At 41.2% G+C, this 22,534-nt stretch overlaps 1 protein-coding gene across 6 annotated transcripts in view; it reads right to left on the minus strand.

Annotated features, from left to right (window-relative positions):
- Window positions 1-5,529: 5,529 nt before the first annotated feature.
- LOC126480877 (xaa-Pro aminopeptidase 1) overlaps window positions 5,530-22,534 on the minus strand; it is a 142,374-nt gene continuing 125,369 nt past the window's right edge. For all 6 annotated transcript variants that reach the window (XM_050104262.1, XM_050104264.1, XM_050104260.1 and 3 more), the window contains 2 exons: window positions 9,585-9,760; window positions 5,530-6,298 (listed from right to left, as the gene is read on the minus strand). In XM_050104262.1, the coding sequence (XP_049960219.1) occupies window positions 6,179-6,298; window positions 9,585-9,760 (296 nt within the window). In that variant the 3' untranslated portion in view covers window positions 5,530-6,178. The remainder of the gene's footprint in view (window positions 6,299-9,584; window positions 9,761-22,534) is intronic.

A 22,534-nucleotide genomic window follows, 5' to 3' on the forward strand; every position in this document is an offset into this window, starting at 1 on the left:
GGAAAGAACTGTATGGTTTCTTTTGCAAGCCCACAATGTTTTCCTATCACGACTACAACCCCAAGGAGGTGCACAATGGTGACGGAAAATTCAGGTACCTATACAAGGATAAATTACGATTTGCTGAAGAGGTGAGTACTTGCCAGTTTTTTATTCCTCTTCTTTTCAATAAGTAGTTTTCAAAAGGAAACTGTACACCATCTTCTGCTTCTGCTATATTTCCCACTGCCTTTAGAAACATTGACAACATGATTGTAAAATGATTACCTACATATACAGTTGAAGCAAATATCTGACAGCCAACAAAACTATATTTAAATGTACCCTTGATAAATTATTGTAGTGTAGTGTAAATTCTAGAGCCACTCGGCCTTCCACTGTCTCGAACACACGATATTTTAGATGTGAGCGGGAAAAAGGAGCCCTATCTACTGCGCGTCACCTGTCGGTGTGTGCAGGTTCGAAATTTATCTTGAGAAGACTGTAGACACAGCGGTCAAACGGCACCGACAAGTACTTGTCGGTCGGTCCGTGGAAGTCGTAATGAAAGCACACGGCAGAACCAAGGAACTTCTGTGTTATTCCATGCTATTTTATAACTGTGACTATTATTAGTGATGAAAGAACAGTTGAGTGGAAGAAGATTTTTAGTGACTTTTAACGTGAACTTGCTAGAGGTAAGACAGGTGTATGATTTCTGTATAACAGTCGTGGTTAGCAAGCCAACTCTGTTGTATATGTAACTGTGTTTATAACATTTGGACACAAGAGGAGACTTACTTAACACTATTTATTCATGTGGAGAGTGAGATTTGTAAAAGTTTGTTGTTTAAATATACGTCATTAAGTGAAGCAAAAGAAACTGTGTATGTCTACTTATTTCTATAAGCAGAAAGAGTCTTGAGAAATTCCTGTTCCCAGAATATACTGCAGAGAAGTCGTCCAAAACGTTAGGCCATGGCGACCAGTGAAAAAGGACTAGAAAAACAGGAATTCCAAGACCAAAAATGAGAAAAGTGGATGTTGTATGTTGCCATAGCAACTAAATCAAACATGATAAAGAATTTGCTCTGAGACTTCGGGATATGCCTGAGTATTAAAAAGATAAAACATTTGAATTGAGAAATAGTGAAGAAGATGCCTATGTGTTTCTCTAGGAACAAATACGCCGATACCACTTTGACTAAGAAGATCTGGTGCGGGAAGTGGATAGCTGTCCCGCACATCGAAGGGACGCAGATGTGGAAACCAACATCTGACGTCGTTGGCACCAATTGCTGTTCACTGGTGCTGATTACAGATCCGCACATTGACACAGCCCAAATTCTACGCCAGATGAGTGTAAAACAGAACTTTATTGTTTGAATACAATGTGGTATATACTGATGCATGAACTATATTAGTGTAGTTATTATACTTAATTTTTAAATGCTCACAAGGTCCAAAGCAGGTAAAAATATGAATAACGAACAGCAAGTTGGGGAAACTTCAGAACCAGTCACAACCATGAGAGTTACAAAAGAAGGACCTGACTGGCCTGAGTTAGTAAATCTAATTAAAACTCAATTAAAAGTGACTAAGTGAAGAATTAGGCGTAATGAGTTCTCGATTAGATGATCAAAGTAAAACTTTAAATACTAAGTTAGATGACCTGAGTCAGCAGTCAAATGCTCAGAGTGAAACTCCAGGGAAAGAAATTCTAGTTTAAATGCTCACAGTGAAGTTCTAAATAACCAGAGTGAAACCTTGAATAGTCAAGCAACAAATCTAGGTTTGTTAAAAGCCAAAGTTGACACACAGGGCAAAGAAATTAGTAATCTACGTGAATGCATGGATGTTTTAAAGACTGTATTTGACACCTTAAATAGTAAAGTAGAAAATTTGAAATTAGATTTAAAGAAGGAATTGACTGATTCTTTAAACGTTCATGTAAATCAAATGTTTACCTACTTCACTAAAAAAAAAAAGAAAAAAAAAAAAAAAAGGGAAGGATATTTTTCAGAAGCTGACAAAAGATTAGAATTGAATATTGAGGAGAAATGTAATAGTGTATAATTAGGGATTAATGAAAAGTTAGGATCATTGGAGGATGTAGGTAATGCTAAGTTTAATGCTGTAAAGAAGGGATGGTATCCACTTTGAAAAGAGCGTTGATAAGCATAACGAATTAATGCCTGTGATTCAATAGCAAAGTACAGGTGTAAGTACACGAGTAGACAGTGTAGAAAGAAGCTTCAAAGAGAAGATAGCAAGCTCTGATATTATAAATGTATATAGTTTGGAGGAACCATTTGAACAATTTATATATCGAGAAGTTACCGAGGGAATAACCTCCGGAAACATTTCAACTATTGCTTCTTCCAAAATTAATGATACCAGCAAGGTTATAGATGACTTGGGGGAAGAATTCAAACTTATCCAGGATAGAGTAGGATATAGAATAAATTCACCTAACGTGGTATTGACTAGTGAAGTGGTGATTGTTTTGCAGTGGGGAGACTTTCAAAACAGATTTAAAGAGAATTACTGGTTTGCCATTGCACAGGATCCATGGGACCCAGGCAGCGTCATATATCCCCCAGGGATGTTAACATTCTGAGTTAATGGGCGGAATGATGACCATCTGATCCTGAGTTGTTTTCAGTGTGTCTTCCAAAATAGTTTTTCTGCACCAAACTCCTTGCAAATCAAACTATTCTGTCATCTGTTTTGAAAATCTTAAACTATCATGTAATCTTTACTTGGAAAACTTGATATGACAATAAAACAAATAACGATTTAGACGAAATAAACGGAATAAGAATATTATATTTGCGAAAAATATAATGTGACGAACTGAATGACTATTGTACCAGTATAATTTTCTAATTTGTATCGGATATTTTATACCTTTTATGAGATGTGATGTAAATGAGAGGGTTTGTATCAATTTTGAAAGGGATGGGTATTGTAAAGCATGATTTACACCAACCAATATGTCTTGGCTAACACAAGACACACATCACACCTTTCAGACAACCCTCGCAAACAAGTGCGACTGATTCTTCACCATTTACCATTCCCATAAGGTTGCTAAGATTTCCTTTGGGGACTCTCACTTAAATACCTGCGAGGTAGGGATCATGGGGAACAGGGGTTGGGAAGGGTTTCCTGCCTTTGGGACTATCTTCTTTCTCTTCTTCTATCTTAACAACCATTTCTATTTATTTCCTTTCTTACTTCTCATTAGAGGACCTATCTATTTTTTCCCTCTTTCCATATTCACATACTTCTATTGCAGAAGTCCTTCCTCCTTTCCGTAGTTTCCAATAACCTACATCTTATCTTCCGACAAGACGGCTGAAGAATCACACTACATGAACACACATCTGCATACACACAACATTACATTTATACACAAACATTAAAATTACAGACTAGAAACCTGCGGCGATGTGAGAACTGCCCGATATTGTAGGGGAAAGAATGTGTGTACTTGGGGAAACATACAACTTCTGTCACGATACTCTCCCCTTCTCCTAGGATCAGTATCTATATCTTGCATGTGGGTTGACCTTTGAGAGCACTTCCACTTTCTGTTCTGGTAGGTACACCCCTTCATAAAACATTCCTGTTTTTCAGGCCACAGGTCATCCTATCTCCATGTAGGTACACCTGCCCTATTTACTTAGCAAATGCCGGGTACACCCCCCTTATCCTTTCTGAGTAGGTCTCATGGTTCATGACCCTAGTATACATTTCTATGTATACTGTAATTAATTATTTTCTGGTAAAGCTACGAATCTATTTTACACTTCACATTCACTTTTATAATACATCATTTAATCCCTGGAGTCCTCTACTTCTCAACTCCTGTACCCTTAGTATATGCTAGGTCTACCTATAATTCAAGTCTCACTATCCTCTTGTTCATCAATTTATCAGAGTATTTGCTACATTGACTTTTCTTAAATAAGCATCATGATTAACTCCAATCTTACTTGCATTCTCTTTCATTACTTACACCTCCTTTTTACGAACACTCAATATAGAATCATCATAGTTCTTATATATACCAGAATGGAAAGGAGAAGTGCTCTCCAAGGTCAACCCACATGCAAGGTATAGGTACTGGTCCTGGGAGAAGGGGACAGTATCGTGACAGAAACCACACATTTTATAGGGATTATTCTGATAAGTTTGAATTCCATGCACAACTAGCATTATTACATTTTATGGAAGTTTACAAGTGTCAAAAAAACACTTTCATTTTGCCCAGAGTTCCTCCAAACTACAATAAAATACTACAATTAGTACACACTTAGGAAAAGTAGCACAAACATTACTCATGCGTCAAACAACTGAAATTTACGACTGAAAAGAAATGTACACTGTTGAAATGTGGATTTTTTATTATCTGATATTAATGTACCTAATGATTGTATAAAATATCGCGTGTTCGATCTGGGGGGGGGGAGATATTTTAGATGTGAGTGGGAGAAAGGAACCCTATCTACTGCGCGTCACCTGTGTGTGTGTGTGTGTGTGTGTGTGTGTGTGTGTGTGTGTGTGTGTGTGGGCGCGCGCGCAGGTTTGAAGTTTATCGTGAGAAGACTGTAGCCATGGCGGTCTAACGGCACCATGAAGTACTTGTTGGTCGGTCCATGGAACTTGTAATGAAAGCGCACGGCAGAGCTAGTTAACTTCTGTGTTATTCTGTGCTGTTTTGTAACTGTGACTATTGTTAGTGATGAAAGAACAATTGACTGGAAAAAGATTTTTGGTAACTTTTAACTTTAACTTGCTAGAGGCAAGACAGGTGTATGATTTCTGTATAATAGATTCGTGGTTAGCAAGGCAACTCTGTTTTATATGTAACTGTATTTCTAACGTTTGGACACGCAAGGAGACTTTCATGTGAAGAGTGAGATTTGTAAAAGTATGATCTTTAAATATACGTCATTTTGTGAAGCAAAAGAAACTGCATACATCTACTTATTTCTATAAGTAGAAAGAGTCTTGAGAAATTTCTGTTCCCAGTAATATACTACAGAGAAGAAGAGAAAGGGAGTTTGCAGCAGCAAGCTAACCAGCTAGGAAAGTCGGCCGACCATCTAAAGTAAGTCATATTGTTAAAGAAGTTGAAGTTTGCACACATACTACACCACTTCAAGTCGTCCAAAACGTTAAATTATTACAGAGAAATACATAGCTTTATCCATGCTGGTTCTTGTTTAACTATTTAATTCATAACACAGGTTTAGGGAGTTGCTACACATTTTATGTTCTTTTATTCATTATAGTTGTTTCTTAGATCATTTATATGTAATGGTTAATACATTACTAGTTTCCAGCTCATCCTTTGATTACCTTCTTCCCCTTGGTATATTCTGCACACTATTTGGAACAATGTGTGAGATACCAAAAGTTTCAATTTCATTAATATTTTTTTTTCAACAACATGAAGACATGACCATCATTACGTATCTTATATTGACTTGGATTTTTTCAACTGGTCAAGTTTTAAATGTAGAAATAAATTAACAAAGATTATATTTTGTAAACTGAAATATTTATTATGAAAGAATATAATATGGTACTGACTCTACATGTAAAACAACTTCTAAAATTTTACTGATATGTACAATTGTTTTTGTGTGTTAATTGTTAAGTACAAAATTGCAAACTATGTACCAGTAATCAGTCTGTTACCGTTTCAAAATGCACATTAATTTTGTTTCTGCACCCATCATAATCACAGTTAAAGACTCAATATCCATTCATCATATAGCTTTACTCAATATATGGCACAGTCAAATCATTTATTTTTGCTGAAAATATGATATGTATCATTTAAAAAAAAAAAACACTCTTATTAAAAATTACAAGAATATACCCAAATACGAGCTGTAAACAGAATATGAATGGCATATATTACATTTTAAGTTCTTTGGGATTTCCATAGTTAAATAATGTGTGAATAAAACACAGTTTGAAATTGCCTTTGCCAGTAAAATTATACCAAACATACTTTTCGTTAATATAAATGCAAGAGAAATGATCACACATTTTAACATTTATAAATGCATAATACTTCTAGACAGCAATACAACCAAATGAGATAATGCCACCATATCTGAACTGTAACCCTTTGGCTCAAGACAAAATTAATTGAAATGGAAGACAAAATTTGTAGCAATCAAACAATTGGTTCTGTTTCACGACAAAGCCATTCCCATGCTTCGTGGTGACCCATCTTCTTCAACAGGGGACCAACCTTTTCACGGCACTGCTTATGGTAGTCATTTAGGTACGCCACCTAGGACAAATTTAAAAATAAATATTCCTTATAAAATTAGACATATTCCATATACATTTCCATTGCCTATAGATTCCTGTGTGTTTAAATAATTTTTCACAGGAAGTGTAAACTAATCTTGTAAAAAATTATTTTCTTATGTGGCTACTGCTTAGAAAAACTTCTATTACTTCTCTCCATATTTCATGTAAATTTATTGCCCAATGGCATAACTTAGAAATACAATCTAAGACAAAGAAAATGACACACCATGTAGGAATTATCCTAATGGGGTGGAAATTGTCTGACAACATGTACATGCTCAAAGAAACAAATGATTACAATTTCAGAAAAATTTGATGATTTATTCAAGAGAAAGAGCTACAGAAACTGAGCAAATCAATAACACTTTGGTCCATCTTTGGTCCTTATGCAAGCAGCTATTCAGCTGAGCATTGATTAACACAGTTGTTGGATATACTACTGAGGTATCGTGTCCAATTCTGTCCAAAAGTCTGAGCTGGTTGGATGGCCCTGACCATAAAGCTCCAAACGTTCTCAACTGGGGAGAGATCTAGTGATGTTGCTGGCCAAGATAGTGTTTGTCAAACACGAAAACAAGCAGTAGAAACTCTCACCTTGTGTGGGAGGGCACTATCTTGCTAAAATGTAAGCCCACGATGACTGACAATGAAGGTAAAAAAAACTGGTTGTGAAATATTGTTGACATACCGCTGTGCTGTAAGGGCCCTGTGGATGACAACCAAAGACGACCTGCTATGAAATGAAAAGGCAGCCCAGACCATCACACATGGTTGTCACGCCATATGGCAGACAACAGTCAGGTTGGCATCTCACGACTGTCTGGGACATCTCCAGAAACAACTTTGCTGGTGATCGAGGCTCAATTCGAAGTGGAACTCATCAATTAAGACAATTCTACTCAAGTAAACAAGATTCCAGGCTGAAGATGTATCTGGAGACAACCCAGACAGCAACTTGACTGTCACCTGCCATACAGCTTGACTACTAGGAGTGATGGCCCATGTTGCAGTATCTTTTCATAGTAGGACCCCTTTGGTTGTCATCTGCAGCACCCATACAGCACAGCATTATGTTGACAATATTCTATGCCCTGTTTTGTTGCCCTCCATGGCTAGCTTACATTTCAACAAGATAATGCTCACCCACACATGGCGAGAGTCTCTACTGTTTGTTTTCATGCTTGCCAAACCTTACCTTGGCCGCAAAGGTCACCAGATCTCTCCCCAACAGAGAACATTTGGAGCATTATTGGCACCCCTCACCAACCAGCTTGCAATTTTGATGCACCAATTGGACAGAATTTTGCACTGTATCCATCAGGACAACATTCAACAACTATCAATCAATGCCACGTCAAATAACTGCTTGCATAAGAGCCAGATGTTGACCAATGCATTATAGAGTTGCTCAATTTGTGAAGTTCTGGGTTGAATAAATCATAAAATTTTTCTGAAATTGTAATCCTTTGTTTGTCTGTTCATGTACATCATTTCTACCATTTTCCATCCCATTCAGTTTCCTTTGGGGTGCACCATTGTGTTTTATTGGTCCTAGTGTGTACTGTAGAGAACAGTTCAGGAATGCGAAATTTAATCAATGTGCTGTGACAATTGAAAATTTGTGCCAGACCAAGACTTGAACCCATATTTCATCACAACATATTCATTACATATGTGCTCCCAAAGTTGCTATTAGCATATATCCTGTGGGATGACCACTGGTAGTAGTGTCAGCAAATCATAGGTAGGAACATTAGTGATAATTAAAGTTTAAGGCTAGCCTGGAATCACGCTAATGAAAGTTTGAGGCTAGCCTGGGATCAAACTAATGAAAGTTTGAGGCTAGCCTGGAATCACGCTAATGAAAGTTTGAGGCTAGCCTGGAATCACGCTAATGAAAGTTTGAGGCTAGCCTGGAATCACGCTAATGAAAGTTTGAGGCTAGCCTGGGATCAAACTAATGAAAGTTTGAGGCTAGCCTGGAATCACGCTAATGAAAGTTTGAGGCTAGCCTGGAATCACGCTAACGAAAGTTTGAGGCAAGCCTGGAATCACACTAACGAAAGTTTGAGTCTAGCCTGGAAGATAGCCTAACAGTTAAAGCAACTGCTTGCAGAAATCAGGAAATCTGGTTTCAAGTCCCAAAATGGCATAAATTTTCAATTGTCAAAACATTTTCATACTCTACATTGTCAAAATATGTGGAAGTTTTCTTCAAGCAATTTCAGATGCAGGCACACATAATAAAGAAACTTGTTGAACATAAGAAATGTAAAAATGCTTTAATAAAAAATGCAGAAGCAGAGCATAAATCACTTGCTTCAGCAAAATACCTAAAACTTTTCTCGATTTCAAACTCAATAAGTCATATCTTTATTGTAAGAAGTGTTGGTCTTCTGCAATTTATGCGCAGGTTCTTGCTGGGTATGGATCTCATTTTACATCACCATCCATTCATTCATTCATTCATTCATTCACTGTTTTCTGTAGACTCTATCAAGAAGATTAACCTTCCAGGATGTGGATGGAGTCACAGTACATTAACATTAGGGGTAGACATTGTAGAAACTATAATAAGCTGCTTAATGCTATTCACACTTATCCCACATAAATTTAATTGAGTAAATTAGCAAGAAATCTATTTTGAAAAAAGCTTCTGCTTCCTCAGTTTTACTTTACAGCTTCTGTTTTCCTGCTACTAGTAGCTTAATATTTACTTGATTAAAGTGGTATTCTCCAAAGAAAATATTTTACCTCTATACATACTGACAATTCTACTTATAATATTGCCATGTAGCTAACACAACTTTTCAGTCCGTGATTCTAGATATTGAGAAAATTTGTAGAAAGAGTGGCTAATAAGATTTTTTGTTTTATATTACATGGGAGCTAGTGGAATATCTTAACACAAGAGTATGTAACTCCATTCTGAACTCTGGATAAGAAGGGGAAGTTAACGTGAAAATTTGTCTCTCTTGTAATGTGATTGTGTACATCACAGTACAATTGATATTAATCTTTATTTATTAACAGCAACAAAAATCATTAAGGAGGAAATCCATTAGGAAGTGAGTGTAAGACTCCTGAGATCCTTAAAATGTTTCTACAAGGTTTAAGATTATTTATCTGACAAAATAGTTTTACGGCACACTTCTGCTGAACAGCACTTCAGCTACCTGAAAGGGCGAACAGGCAAGCCGAATAAAATATACTTATTAACATACTAAACCTTTCGTCTTAAAGTTTTAATAATAGTGACCTACCTCTTTATCAGTCAGCATTTCACGTACCAGCATTTTCGTCTGTATTGGGACTAAAGTTACTGTTTCAAATGTGAGGAATTTGTGATCTTTAAATTTATATGGCACATTTGCTGGAACTATTCTGCAAATATTCTCCAAGCGAATTCCAAATTTTCCATCTTCATAGAAACCTGGTTCTAGTGGAAGAAACAATACAAAGAGGTACAATTAACAACCACAAATGTAACACTGAATACAACAGAATATAAACTAACATAGAAATTGAAACGTAGAACTCGATACTTTATTTTCAAGCTACAAGAATCATTTTAACACAGTTATTGTACTGATGCTAACAGCTATTTATTCCAGGCAACAAAGAATTCATGAAACAACTGGACTGTTCTTGGATGACAATCAGTATTATATATTTCAGAAGTAACTTCCCTTCAAACCCGAAACATTTTTTCTGCTAGAATTAATAGGCAACTGTACATCATACAGAAACATAGGTTTTACAGATATAAGAGTAAAAATATGACAGGACAGAATGCACTATGCATTCCTAATGTCCTAAAAGTGAATGCACCCAACAATGGAGAAAGATACCAAATCCAAGTACAGACCAGATAAACTGAAGATCTGATGTGTAAAGCTAAATCAAACAATAGCAAATCCAAGATGGAATAAAGACAGTATTATGGAAAAGAGAGATTGCTAATCACCATGTAGTAGAAATTCCGAGTCTCAGACAGGAACAACAGTCTTTTTGTTGTGCCTGTATTTGACCGGACGTTTCCACTATATGGTGAGTAGCAAATTCTAACATCTAAAGCTAATTTTTTGCTTTCTATTGTATGCCTGTCACTTTTTTACATTTCACATTGCTGATTAAGAAGACTATATGACTAATTCAACTCTGTTTGCTGGCACCATTTGCAGTCAGTTACATCAAAATTATGTTTCAATTACATTCGTGTACCCCTTTGAGACTAAATTGTTACTCTCCACGGCAGTACTTCACAGGGCACTTCGGATTTCAGGCTGTTAAGCATTACACCTGAAACATGTTCATGATGATCTCATGGAATTAATCACAACTCGTAAAAGCCTCTCCTAACACATGTTTTAGCAAAATTGAAATGGAAAGAAAATTGGCAGCATACATCTCATTAAAAAGGGGTAACAATATTAGGAAAGCCTGTCTGCAAACTCTAAGGGACATATCTACTGTAAGTAGAAATCTATCATTTTCCTAATGTTGTTGATATTCCAACTTTGAGTTTACATTGATTCGAAAAGTAGTAAAATTACTTACTTAGAATCTGAGGTTTCATCAAGCAAAGTGAGAGGTAATGTCAGGCAAAAATGAAAATATTTGAGGAGCACACGTACCTATATGACTAAGAATCCTTGCCCAAGGAAGAGACAGCATCACAGACTGGGACTGAAAATCACTTTATAGAAATAAATTCTCCCTACCAGTAAGCATTCTCATCCTGTATGGGTGTATAATATTTTAAGTGACTTTCCTACTTAATCTCCATATAATGTAATGCAGATGCCAGGATTAGATCTTGGAAAAGGAAATGAACAATATCCAACCACATTATCCTCAGTGATACATTAGAGCATTATACCTTATCAGCTTCCCCCTACTAGGAGTGTGGTATTTATGGGAGGTACATGGCACACTTCTAGTACCCGATTCAAGCACGACACCTAGCACGCAACAGAGACAGAAATTCTGACCACACAGTAATTAACTCTTGAATTACAGGTTTTACCAATGGCAGCACTATGTGTGAGGGACAGAATGCCAGTGCCCCTATCAGCCCCCTATCAGCCACAGAGGTTTGTAGCAATGACAGCCATATCCACTTTGTCCTAAGAAGTATACATTGGTACTTCATCTTGTGAGGTACCTTGCTAATGCATCTTCTCACAAGGAAACCTCCCCATCGCACCCACTTCAGATTTAGTTATAAGTTGGCACAGTGGATAGGCCTTGAAAAACGGAACACAGATCAATCAAGAAAACAGGAAGAAGTTGTGTGGAACTAAGAAAAAAATAAGCAAAATATACAAACTGAGTAGTCCATGCGCAAGATAGGAAACATCAAGGATAATTTCAGTTCAGGAGTGCCGTGGTCCCATGGTTAGCGTGAGCAGCTGTGGAAGGAGAGATCCTTGGTTCAAGTCTTCGCTCGAGTGAAAATTTTAATTTTTTATTATCAGACAATTATTATCTGTTCGTCCATTATGTTTTCATCACTTTTTTGGGAGTCATTATCACATCCACAAGAAAACCAAAATCGGGCAAGGTAGAAGAATCTTTTTATCCATTCGCCAAGTGTACAAGTTAGGTGGGTCGACAACATATTCCTGTCATGTGACGCACATGCCGTCACCAGTGTCATATAGAATATATCAGACGTGTTTTCCTGTGGAGGAATCAGTTGACCTATGACCTTGCGATCATATGTTTTCAGTTCCCATTGGAGAGGCACGTCCTTTCGTCTACTAATCGCACGGTTTTGCGGTGCGGTCGCAAAACACAGACACTAAACTTATTATAGTGAACAGAGACGTCAATGAACGAATGGACAGATCACAACTTTGCGAAAATAATGAAAGCAATATTTTCACTCAAGGGAAGACTCGAACCAAGGACCTCTCCTTCCGCAGCTGCTCACGCTAACCGCGAGACCACAGCGCTCCTGAGCTAATACTATCCTTGATGTTGCCTATCTTGCACATGGACTACTCAGTTTGTATATTTAGCTTATTTTTTTCTTAGTTCCACACAACTTCTTCCTGTTTTCTCAATTGATCTGTGTTCAATTTTTCAAGGCCTATCCACTTTGCCAACTTATAACTAAATCTGAGGAGGGTCTGATGGGAAGGTTCCCTTGTCAGTGATTACGTAGTCAGCATAGTAGTCTTCATGAGATCATCATGCCCTAAGTTGTCACTAATGCCGTAAGTTGTCACTATCTACAATACCCTGACAGAGCTTCACTCTATTAGTGGAGCAACCTTTCATGAGCCCTTTCCAATACCATACATCAAACTTTTCTGCAACACACCCCAGAACACGTCCACCCCGTCACCACCATCCCTTCTATCGCCCAAGTGCCAACCAGGAATGTGGTGCCATCTTTCGGAGTAGAACATGCAGACAAGGAATGGATGCAACATTCAGCTGTCATTTTCCCTTGTACAGGGACACAAGCCATATGCACGTGTATATTGTATCTGTGAACCTTAGTTTCTCTCATAGTTAACTATTACAGTCAATATCAGCAAGTCCACTTAGGAGCAGGCTCTTTTTAAGTCATTTCAAAATTTATTTTTGTATAATATTTATTAAACTTTGTTCAACTACAAAGTCTATTAAATTAATGTTGCAAGACATGGCAACTAGTTCACTCATGTGAACTTGTAACCTCAACATTTAGGAATAAAATCTTTTAATGGCCCCCCGTGTTACAGTTGTTAATAGGACATTAGCTATCACCATGGTGCCACAAGGCACTTCACAGAACCAGTGCATTGATGACAAACATATACACCACAATATAGGCAATACAAACTGTGATTTTATCATGTTTCAGGACAACGGTAGATGCAAAATTGTGGAACAGTTATAGACACATTCCATCATCTTGCTGATTCAGCAGACGCTACAGCAGTCTTAACACTTATGGCGAGAGATGGAGAGCTTCAAATAATTGCTGGCCCAGGAGATCACCACGGCTCACTCTCAGCCCAAACTCATTGATTGAATTATTTCCATCAGTTTTTATGGAATTCAAGCAAACATCTTAGTGGGAAACCGCTGAAAAGGTCATTTTTCCCTTCACGATATTACTTCACAGGATTATACTCAAAGGGAAAGCTGCCTCAGTGTTTTGAGCAAAAATGCCATGTAATAGCTGTGTGCTACATTTTTCTGAAAACTAAGAAAGGCAATCAATTCTACATTTAGCTCGTTACTGAGTTCAAGGCCTATAACATTTCAGACTGTGTAATGGATACTTCTATACTAAATCAGATAGTACAACACTGTGTGTCAACTTTTGCACTAGATGTTTGTGTGCTCAAATGTGGCCATGTAAAACCCATACATTAAGTAATAATCAGTGGGCTACTATCTTTGATGCCTTTACAAACTAACTGCAACAATGTTTGTTTGTTTTTATTTTATGGTGCAAAAACAACTGGGGTCATATGCGCCCAAGTCAAAACTAGAGAACACGAAGACAGGGAGGAGTTAAAAATCCCAGTTGACATAAGATAAACACAGGGATGTGGAGAAAGAGCTACAAAAGACACAGTACAGAAACAGAGGTCCAAAACTAATAGTTAAATGGTCTTCACCATATTGCATTGATGGATAAAAAGTAAAATGCGGTCAACAGCCCGTGCATCATTTGCTAAAACGACTGGTAACTCAGACGGCAAGCCCAAGTGCGAATGTAAGCTGTTAAAAAATGGGCATTCCGCCAGGAATGCAGCGGACAGTTAAAACTTGGGTGCAATGTGTACAAAGTGGTGGGGCAGCACCACTAGTCAAATGACGATAGTTAAAAAGGTAGTGCCCAATACGCAACCTAGTTAAAATGATTTCCTCCCGGTGGGAGGGCCGAGAGGAGATCGTCCAAGCTGCTGGGAGAGGTTTAATAATCCGGAGCTTATTCCCATGAAGGGAGGACCAATGGCGATGCCAAAGGGACGCCACCTTCTGACATACGGCAACACAGCAATCACTGGAGGGAATATAGGAACTAGTGGGCTGTGGTACAAGGGCTGCAGTCTTGGCAGCAGCATCAGCAGCCTCATTTCCTGGTAGACCAACATGACCAAGAACCACATAAACATTACAGTTGCTCCACCAAGAGTGAGCAAGTGGCAGTTTTCCTGGACCCGTTACACTAATGGATGGGCGGTGTACAGCGCACATAGACTTTGAAGGGCACCGAGAGAGTCGGGTCAGAGGACACAACTGGAATGTCCGTGTTACCGTATGTGCTCCATGGCCTGATACAGGGTGAATAGCTCAGCTGTAAATACTGAACAGTGTGCTGGAAGCCGAAACTGAAAGACATGGATGCCAATGACAAAGGCATACCCGACACCATGGGTCAGTCCGAGTGCCATCAGTGTACACAAATGTACTACTGCGAAGTTCCACCCGAAGGTTGTGAAACTGAAGGTGATAGAGAGAGGCTGGAGTAGTGTCCTTAGGAATGGAATGAAGACCAAGGTTAACACAGGCCACTTCACGAAGCGAAGGTGGTGAAGGGTTCACACCCACCAGGAATGTTGCAGGTAGTGTGAAGTTAAGCTGCTGGAGCAAGTGATGAAAGTCGACTCCAGGAGGTAATAGAGAAGAGGGATGCGACCCATACTGACAATGAAAGGCATCCTCGAAGGAGGCGGCACAGGATGGGTTGCCACGCTTGGCAGACAAACGGCATACATACCTGCTGAGGAGAAAGCCACAGCGATAGGACAGGGGTAGTTCAGCAGCTTCAGCACACAGACTCTCAACTGGGCTAGTGTAAAAGGCACCAGTGGCCAAACAGATGCCACGATGGTGGGTAGTGTTGAGATGGCATACGAGAGAGGGATGTCCAGACACACAAACAAATCGTCAATAGTCTAGTTTTGAACAGACAAGGGGCCAGTACAGACGGAGGCTTGTGGTTCGATCTGCACCCCAGGAAGTACCATTGAGGACACACAGGACATTGAGGGACCGCATACAACAGGCTGCCAGGTACAACACATGGGATGACCAAGAGATTTTCCTATCTAGCATGAGCTCCAGGAATTTCATAGTTTCAACGGATGGAAGAGCAACAGGCCCATCATGCAAAGACTGTGGGAGAAACCAATTGCGCTGCCACAAATTGATACAGACGGTTTTGTCAGTGGAAAAATGAAAGCCACTGTCGATGCTCCAGGAGTAAAGATAATCAAGACATCACTGAAGATGCTGCTCTGTGAGACAGGTCCATAGAGAACTGCAATAGATGACAAAATTGTCAATGAAAAGGGAGCCAGAGATGCCCGGCGTGAGACAGATCATTATAGGGTTAATGGCGAGAGCGAAGAGGACGACATTCAGGACGGAACTCTGAGGCACAACGGTTTCCTGGATAAAGGTGTCCAAAAAGGCAGAACCCATACATACCTCAAAAACTCAGTCTTTTAAAAATTCCTGAAGGAAACAGGGCAGGTGACTATGAAAGTGCCACGTGTACGGAGGATACCAGTTCTCCAGCAGGTGTTGTAGGCCTTCTCCAAATTGAAAAAAATGGTCACAGTCTGGGATTTCCACAGAAAGCCATTCATGACAAGGGCGGACAAAGTAACGAGATGGTCAGCTGCAGAATGCCACACTCAAAATCCACATTGTGCAGTCGTTAGTAAATTGTGAGACTCTAGCCACCATACCAGCTGAGCATGAATCATATGTCCCATCACCTTGAAAACGCAGCTGGTGAGAGAGACGGGGCAGTAGCTAGAAGAAAGGTTTTTGTCCTTACCAGGCTTAGGTATGGGTATGACAGTGGCTTCATGCCAACATCCGGGAAATGTGTCCTCTGCCCAGATATGGTTGTATGTATTAAGCAGAAAGTTCTTCCTGCAAGAAAAAGGTGTTGCAACATCTGAATGTGGACAGCATCTGGCCCTGGGGTGGAGGATCGGGATGAACTGAGAGCATGATCTAGCTCCCTCATAGTAAAGGCGGCATTGTAGCACTCACAATTCTGAGAAAAGAAAGGTATCACCTGAGCCTCCTCCGTTCATTTCCGATGGAGGGAGGCAGGATGATAGTGGGAAGAGCTCAAAATTTCTGCAAAATGGTGGCCCAATGTGTTGGAGATAGCAATAGGGTCGACGACGACATCGTCTGCTACTGTCAGGCCAGAAATTGGCAAATGGATCTCCGTCCCAGAGAGCCATCGGAGGTTGGCCCACATGACAGAGGATGGGGTGGAACTGTTAAAAGAAGTAGTGAATGAAATCCAGCTAGCTTTTTTGCTATCCCGAAGAACGTGATGACACTTTGCACACATCTGTTTATAATGAATGCATGAATGCAATTTGCCACTGAACGATGACAGTTAAAAACGGGGAGAGCATGTCTCTGCGTGCGAATTGCATCGCAGCATGCCTTAGTCCACCAAGGGACTGGGACACGGCGCGATAAACAGGAAGTGCGAGGAATGGAAAGTTCTGCAGCAGTAAGGACAGCGTTTGTGAGATATTCCACCTGGTAATCACAACTGGGGAATCTTGCTCTTCAAAGGTCACCACGGAGGAGTAAAGCTGCCAGTCAGCCTTAGTAAGCTGCCATTTGGGTGTGCACACAGGTGGGGTAGGGGTCAGCAAATGGATAGCACATGGGAAACATTCACTTGAGTAGGCTTCAGGCTCAAGACGATGCGCACACTGGGCAGTGCAGAAGGATCTGTCCAAATGAGAAAAGGTGTGCAAGGAGTTCGAAAGGAATGTGGGTGCTCCAGTGTTAAGGCAGAAGAGGTTGAGTTGATTAAGAAAATCAGCCAAGAGGGCACCTCACTGACAGGTTCTGGGAGAACCCCAAAGGGAATGGTGCGCATTAAGGTCACTGAGTAGCAGAAATGGAGGAGGTAGCTGCCCAATAAGCTGAAGGAAGTCTGCCTTGGTGACATCGAACGACGGAGGGACATATATGGTACAGTGGGAAAGTCAGGTGAGGAAGGAAAAGGCGAACTGCAACAGCTTGAAGATGGGTAGCTAGGGAGATGGGTTGACTATGAATGTCAGCCTATATGAGCAGCATGATGCTCCCATGAGATGGAATGCCAACCTCAGGAGAAAGGTCACAACGAACTGGGAAGAAATGTGAAAGCTCAAAACTGCCACGAGAACACAATTTTATCTCCTGAAGGCACAGTAAAAGGAGATGCTGCAATTCTAAAAGCAGCCGTAAATCCTCTTTGTGGGACTGAAGGTCATGAACATTCCATTGGAGGAGAGTCATGATGAGGAAGAAATGAAGGGGGGGAGGGGGGGGGGCGCACCTCGGAGGTTACTGAGTAACAGCCTACGAAGACTCGTTGCTACAGGGCACAGAAGCACGAGGATCCTGCTCCACGAGGTCCACAGAAGCATTGGCTTGCTTGTACTACCAGTCTGTGAAGACCAACGCAGAAAAACAGTTGGTGGTGCACACTGGTGACATGGAGGCCGGCTGGAATTAGGTACCACGTGGCAACACTGTCTAAGAGTATCTTCAAGTCAGCGAAGGAGAAGACTGTTTGCCTTTGTTGGACTTCTTCAAGCCTTTCCGGTTAGCAGAGGAATACTCAGGTGTTGGTTGGCTAGAGGGGCGCAGGAAGTCTTCACAGGGGTACTACTACTATCCTTTCCGGCCTACTGGTTGGGTAGCTGGTGGCTTCACCATTTGAGGTGAAAGTTTGATGGCTTTTTGCACAGCTGGATGGGGGAGGTGGCAATGCTACCTTCACACTGGGTGATTTCACAACCTCAGAGCTGAATTTGAGGTCGCATGTCTGCGCGGCCATAGAGCGAGAGGTAACAAGAACAGAACTGTAAGTGCCAGATGGGAGAATGCAGCGATTGAGTGAGGCACTTTTTCATTTATACAGATCTCCTGGACAGCCCACTCATCAAGATACATGGGACAATCTTGAGACAAGGCGGCATGGCCGCCATTGGAGTTGATACAGCAGGGAGAAGGAGGCGGACAATCACCCTCATGCGCATCCCTACCACAGGTTACACATTTGGCTGGGTGTCGACAAGACATTCTAGTGTGGTTGAAACGATGACACTGGTAGCAGTGCATTGGATTTGGAATGTACGGTCAGACTGTGAAAACTTCATAGCATGCTTTGATCTTGGACGGAAGCACCACACTATCAAAGGTGAGAAAAGGAGTGCGGGTGGGCACTAAGGAGGAATCTATCTTTCCCACCGCCCGATGGACGGTAATGACACCCTGATCAGAGAGGTAAGATTGGATTTTGGCCTTGGTCAGACTGTTGAGCAGCCTAGTGTAAATAACACCACAGTAAGAATTCAGAGTTCTATGGGTGGGTGAGGGGGGAGGGGGGGGGGGGGGGGGAAGAAAAAGAAGAAGAACTTTTCTTTTTGGCGCAAAACTGCTATGGTCATAAGCATCCATTCTGTGGCTTAGGGAAGAATGGAAAACCAAATGGGAAATCGGCAGCAATGGGAGCGAAACTCAAAAAGGAGGGAAATTAAAAACAGAAGGAAACCTTAAAAAACTACCACTGAAGGGGGGGGGGGTTGTTTTCCTCAAAAAAGAGCTTCAAATGAGCGATGTCATCTCACTGACACTGATAAGCGCGTGTCATCTGCTAAAAGGGAAGATATATCAGGCGACAGCTGTAAACAGGCGCGTGGCGGATTAAAATAGGAGCACTAAGTAAAAGGTGTCTCACCGTCCATGGTTGAAAGCAGTGGGGACAAAGCGGGGGAGGATCATCACTTAAAAGATGTCAATGGCTAAAAAGACAGTGCCCTATCCCAAGTCTAGTTAAAATTACCTCCTCCCGACGACGAGGTCAGGAGGAAGAGGTCAAAGCACAGGGAAGGGGACTCATGTCTCATAATTGGAAGTATAGACCAACATGCGTGCCATAAAAGAGTAACATGACAACATAAAACACACTGCAGATCGGCTAAGGGAACCATCCAAACAGTGGGCCGAGGAAGAGAGACTGCAGCCTTGGCCGCTATATTGGCTACCTGGTTTCCACAGATACCAACGTGCCTTGGGATCCAGAGGAATGCCACCGCTGGGTGGTGCTGTAGATGAGACATGCCATGACAGAGAAGGAGAGGAACTGTTTCTTAAGAGCCTTCTTGGAAGCAGGATGTTGAGATGAAGGATTCGATGGTTGTGAAGTCAGAATACGTAAAAAATTTTCATGAGTCGGCTCTTTTTTGAAAGTCTGGGCATCCGATTTTGGGGCCATTGATTTAGCAGGAGCCGATAAAGGGTGAGCCTTAGAGTGAGCTGGTGATAGTGGGGAGACTGAACGGGCGATCCGATAAGTGTGGCACTAAAGGTGAGATTGCAAGTATGCATGGCTACCTCCTCAGTAGGCTGAGGAGATACAAAGTCAGTGCTGCTGGAGGCACAGTGGGCTTTCGACTGGCTAATAACTTACAAGCAACAAATGTATACACCTTTTCCTTCACTCTGATTTCCTGAATAATTCGTTCAGCTTTGAAAATAGGGCACTCTCAGGAAGCAGCGTGGTCGCCCATACAGTTGATGCAATGAGGGGATGGAGGTGAACACTCATCCCTGCCACATGTTACGCATTTGGCTGTATTGGAACACGAATGGCTGGTATTATTAAACCGTTGACACTGATAGCAACGCACAGAGTTGGGGATGTAAGGGCAAACTGAAATTATCTCATATTCCACTTTAATGTTTGATTGAAGTTGAACTCTGTCAAACGTCAGGAAGAGAGTATGGGTCGGTACCAAGTCCTTGTCAACCCTTTCCACCACTCTATGTACAGCCTTTATGCCCTGGTCAGACAGGTAGTTTTGAAAGTCCTCGCTGGACAATCCGTCGATTGACCACGTATAAACCACCCCGTGTGATGAATTTAAAGAGCGGTGTGCTTCCACCCGGACAAGGAAGGTGTGTAGCAGCATAGTTTTGCAGCAATTTTTGTGCCTGGAGGGCACTGACTGTTTCTAACAGCAAGGTGCCAATTCATAATCAGGAACAAGACTTTACAGGACCTGCAATTGTGTCAACACCTTTCTGAATAATGAAAGGGTTGACTGTGGAGAAGTTTTGACCTAGGTCAGACCGAGAAACAACTAGGAACCTTGGCACTGAATGAAGAATTGTCCGTGGCCGAGACTCATCTAGCTTTCTCTTGTGGGCAGAAGTTGTAGACGTAGAGGAAACCATTGCGAAAGTATCCCCCATGATTACTGGTGTCTCCGATGACGCGCTCCTCCCTCATGGGGGCCCTCGCTGAGGGCACTCCTGCTTTAGGTGATTGTCCACACCTAAGGTAACACCTCCTGAGAAACGGACGGAGGGACCAATCGGCACGTTTGGAAGATACCAGCTTGGGTAATCACCCCTCCCTGGGAATGGCCTTTACCAGGGGATACATGTGTGTCCTACCTGTCTACCCAGGGCAAGGAATTACGCGTTACCCCATCACCGGCTATAAGTGGGAATGCATGGGTCGGCCTTCAGACACACACAGGGAGGAAAGAAAGAGAAAGGAAGGAACAAAGAAAAGGAAAGAAGAGAGGTCTCAAACGCCGCAGTGGAGAAGAGGGTAAAGAGAAGAAGGAAGGAAAAGAGAAGGACAAAGGGAGGACAGACTTTCTAGCGTAGAGAGCAAAGAAGAGAAGTGTAATGTGCTGCGAATACATAGAAAGATCCTTTATCATTTAGCTACAATTTAGCAGGTCAGCAACTGGAAGCAATTAATTCCACAAATTATCTGGGAGTAGGCATTAGGAGTGATTTAAAATGGAATGACCATATAAAATAAATTGTCTGTAAAGCAGATGCCGGACAGATTCATTGGAAAAATCCTAAGGAAATGCAGTCCGAAAACGAAGGAAGTAGGTTACAGAATACTTGTTCACCCACTGCTTGAATACTGCTCACCAGTGTGGGATCTGTACCAGATAGTGTTGATAGAAGAGATAGAGAAGATCCAATGGACAGCAGTGCGCTTCATTACAGGATCATTCAGTAATCACGAAAGTGTTACAGAGATGACAGATAAATTCCAGTGGAAGACTCTGCAAGAGAGATGCTCAGTAGCTTGGTACGGGCTTTTGTTGAAGTTTCGAGAACATACCTTCACCGAGAAGTCAAGCAGTATATTGCTCCCTCCTACGTATATCGTGCAAAGAGACCATGAAGATAAAATCAGAGAGATTAGAGCCCACACAGAGGCATATCGACAATCTTTCTTTCCACAAACAATACGAGACTGGAATAGAAGGGAGAACCGATAGAGGTACTCAAGGTACCCCCCACCACACACTTTCAGGTGGCTTGTGGAGTATGAATGTAGATGTAGAACTATGTCTTACAGTTACACGTGACCGTCTCCGGATGTAGGCACGAAACATACTTGCAAAGAGAGGGAAAAGAGGAAGGAAAGAGGTGGGGGGGGGGGGGGGAGGAGAGGGGGGAAGGATTGGGGGGGGGGAGGATGAGGAAAAGGAAGGTACGCAGCCTGGAAAGGAAAAAGAGCTGCACTAACTCAGGGTCCCGTGCTCGCCATGCATCCACAGAAGAGTTGTGGACCCCCTGGAGGTGGAACCTCAAATACTGTAGCGGGGGAACGAGAGGAGAAGGGAAACAAAGAAAGGAAAAGGGAAGGAGAAAGAGTGGTGAGACTGTTCTTATGTCTGCGAGAGACAATGTGGAACATTCCCAATAACACCCCAGACATGCTCCCCAAGAGGGGGAAAAAAGAATAGCAAGAGGATAGGCATGCAGCACGGAAGGGAAAAAATGCTGCAAAGGCTGGGGCCCCATGGTAGCCAAGCATGAACCCGCCAAAGAGTGGGAAGTCCCCCGGGGGGAGGGGAGGCAACAATGTTTGTGATATGTAGAGACCTAAAAATAATAGATTGTGGAGCAATTTAACTGTAGATAATACTTCATTTACTTCAACAATGACCACACTTGTGTAAATGCCGAAAAGCCATCTAAACTATTCATTAATATGAACTGATCCATAACCTGATGAAACACTTCGCTTGGAAATTTACATATTTATAAAAGGTCCTTACCTTTTGAAAATTTATAGCTCAGTGTTGGTAGATAAATTTAAAATTCAGGTTTATTATGTAAACTGTAGTGATGTTATGGTGGGCACAATATTATGGCTTACACTGCAGTGTGCTTGAAGTTG

This window comes from Schistocerca serialis, chromosome 5, assembly GCF_023864345.2.
Source record: "Schistocerca serialis cubense isolate TAMUIC-IGC-003099 chromosome 5, iqSchSeri2.2, whole genome shotgun sequence".
Classification (NCBI taxonomy): Eukaryota; Metazoa; Arthropoda; class Insecta; order Orthoptera; family Acrididae; genus Schistocerca; species Schistocerca serialis.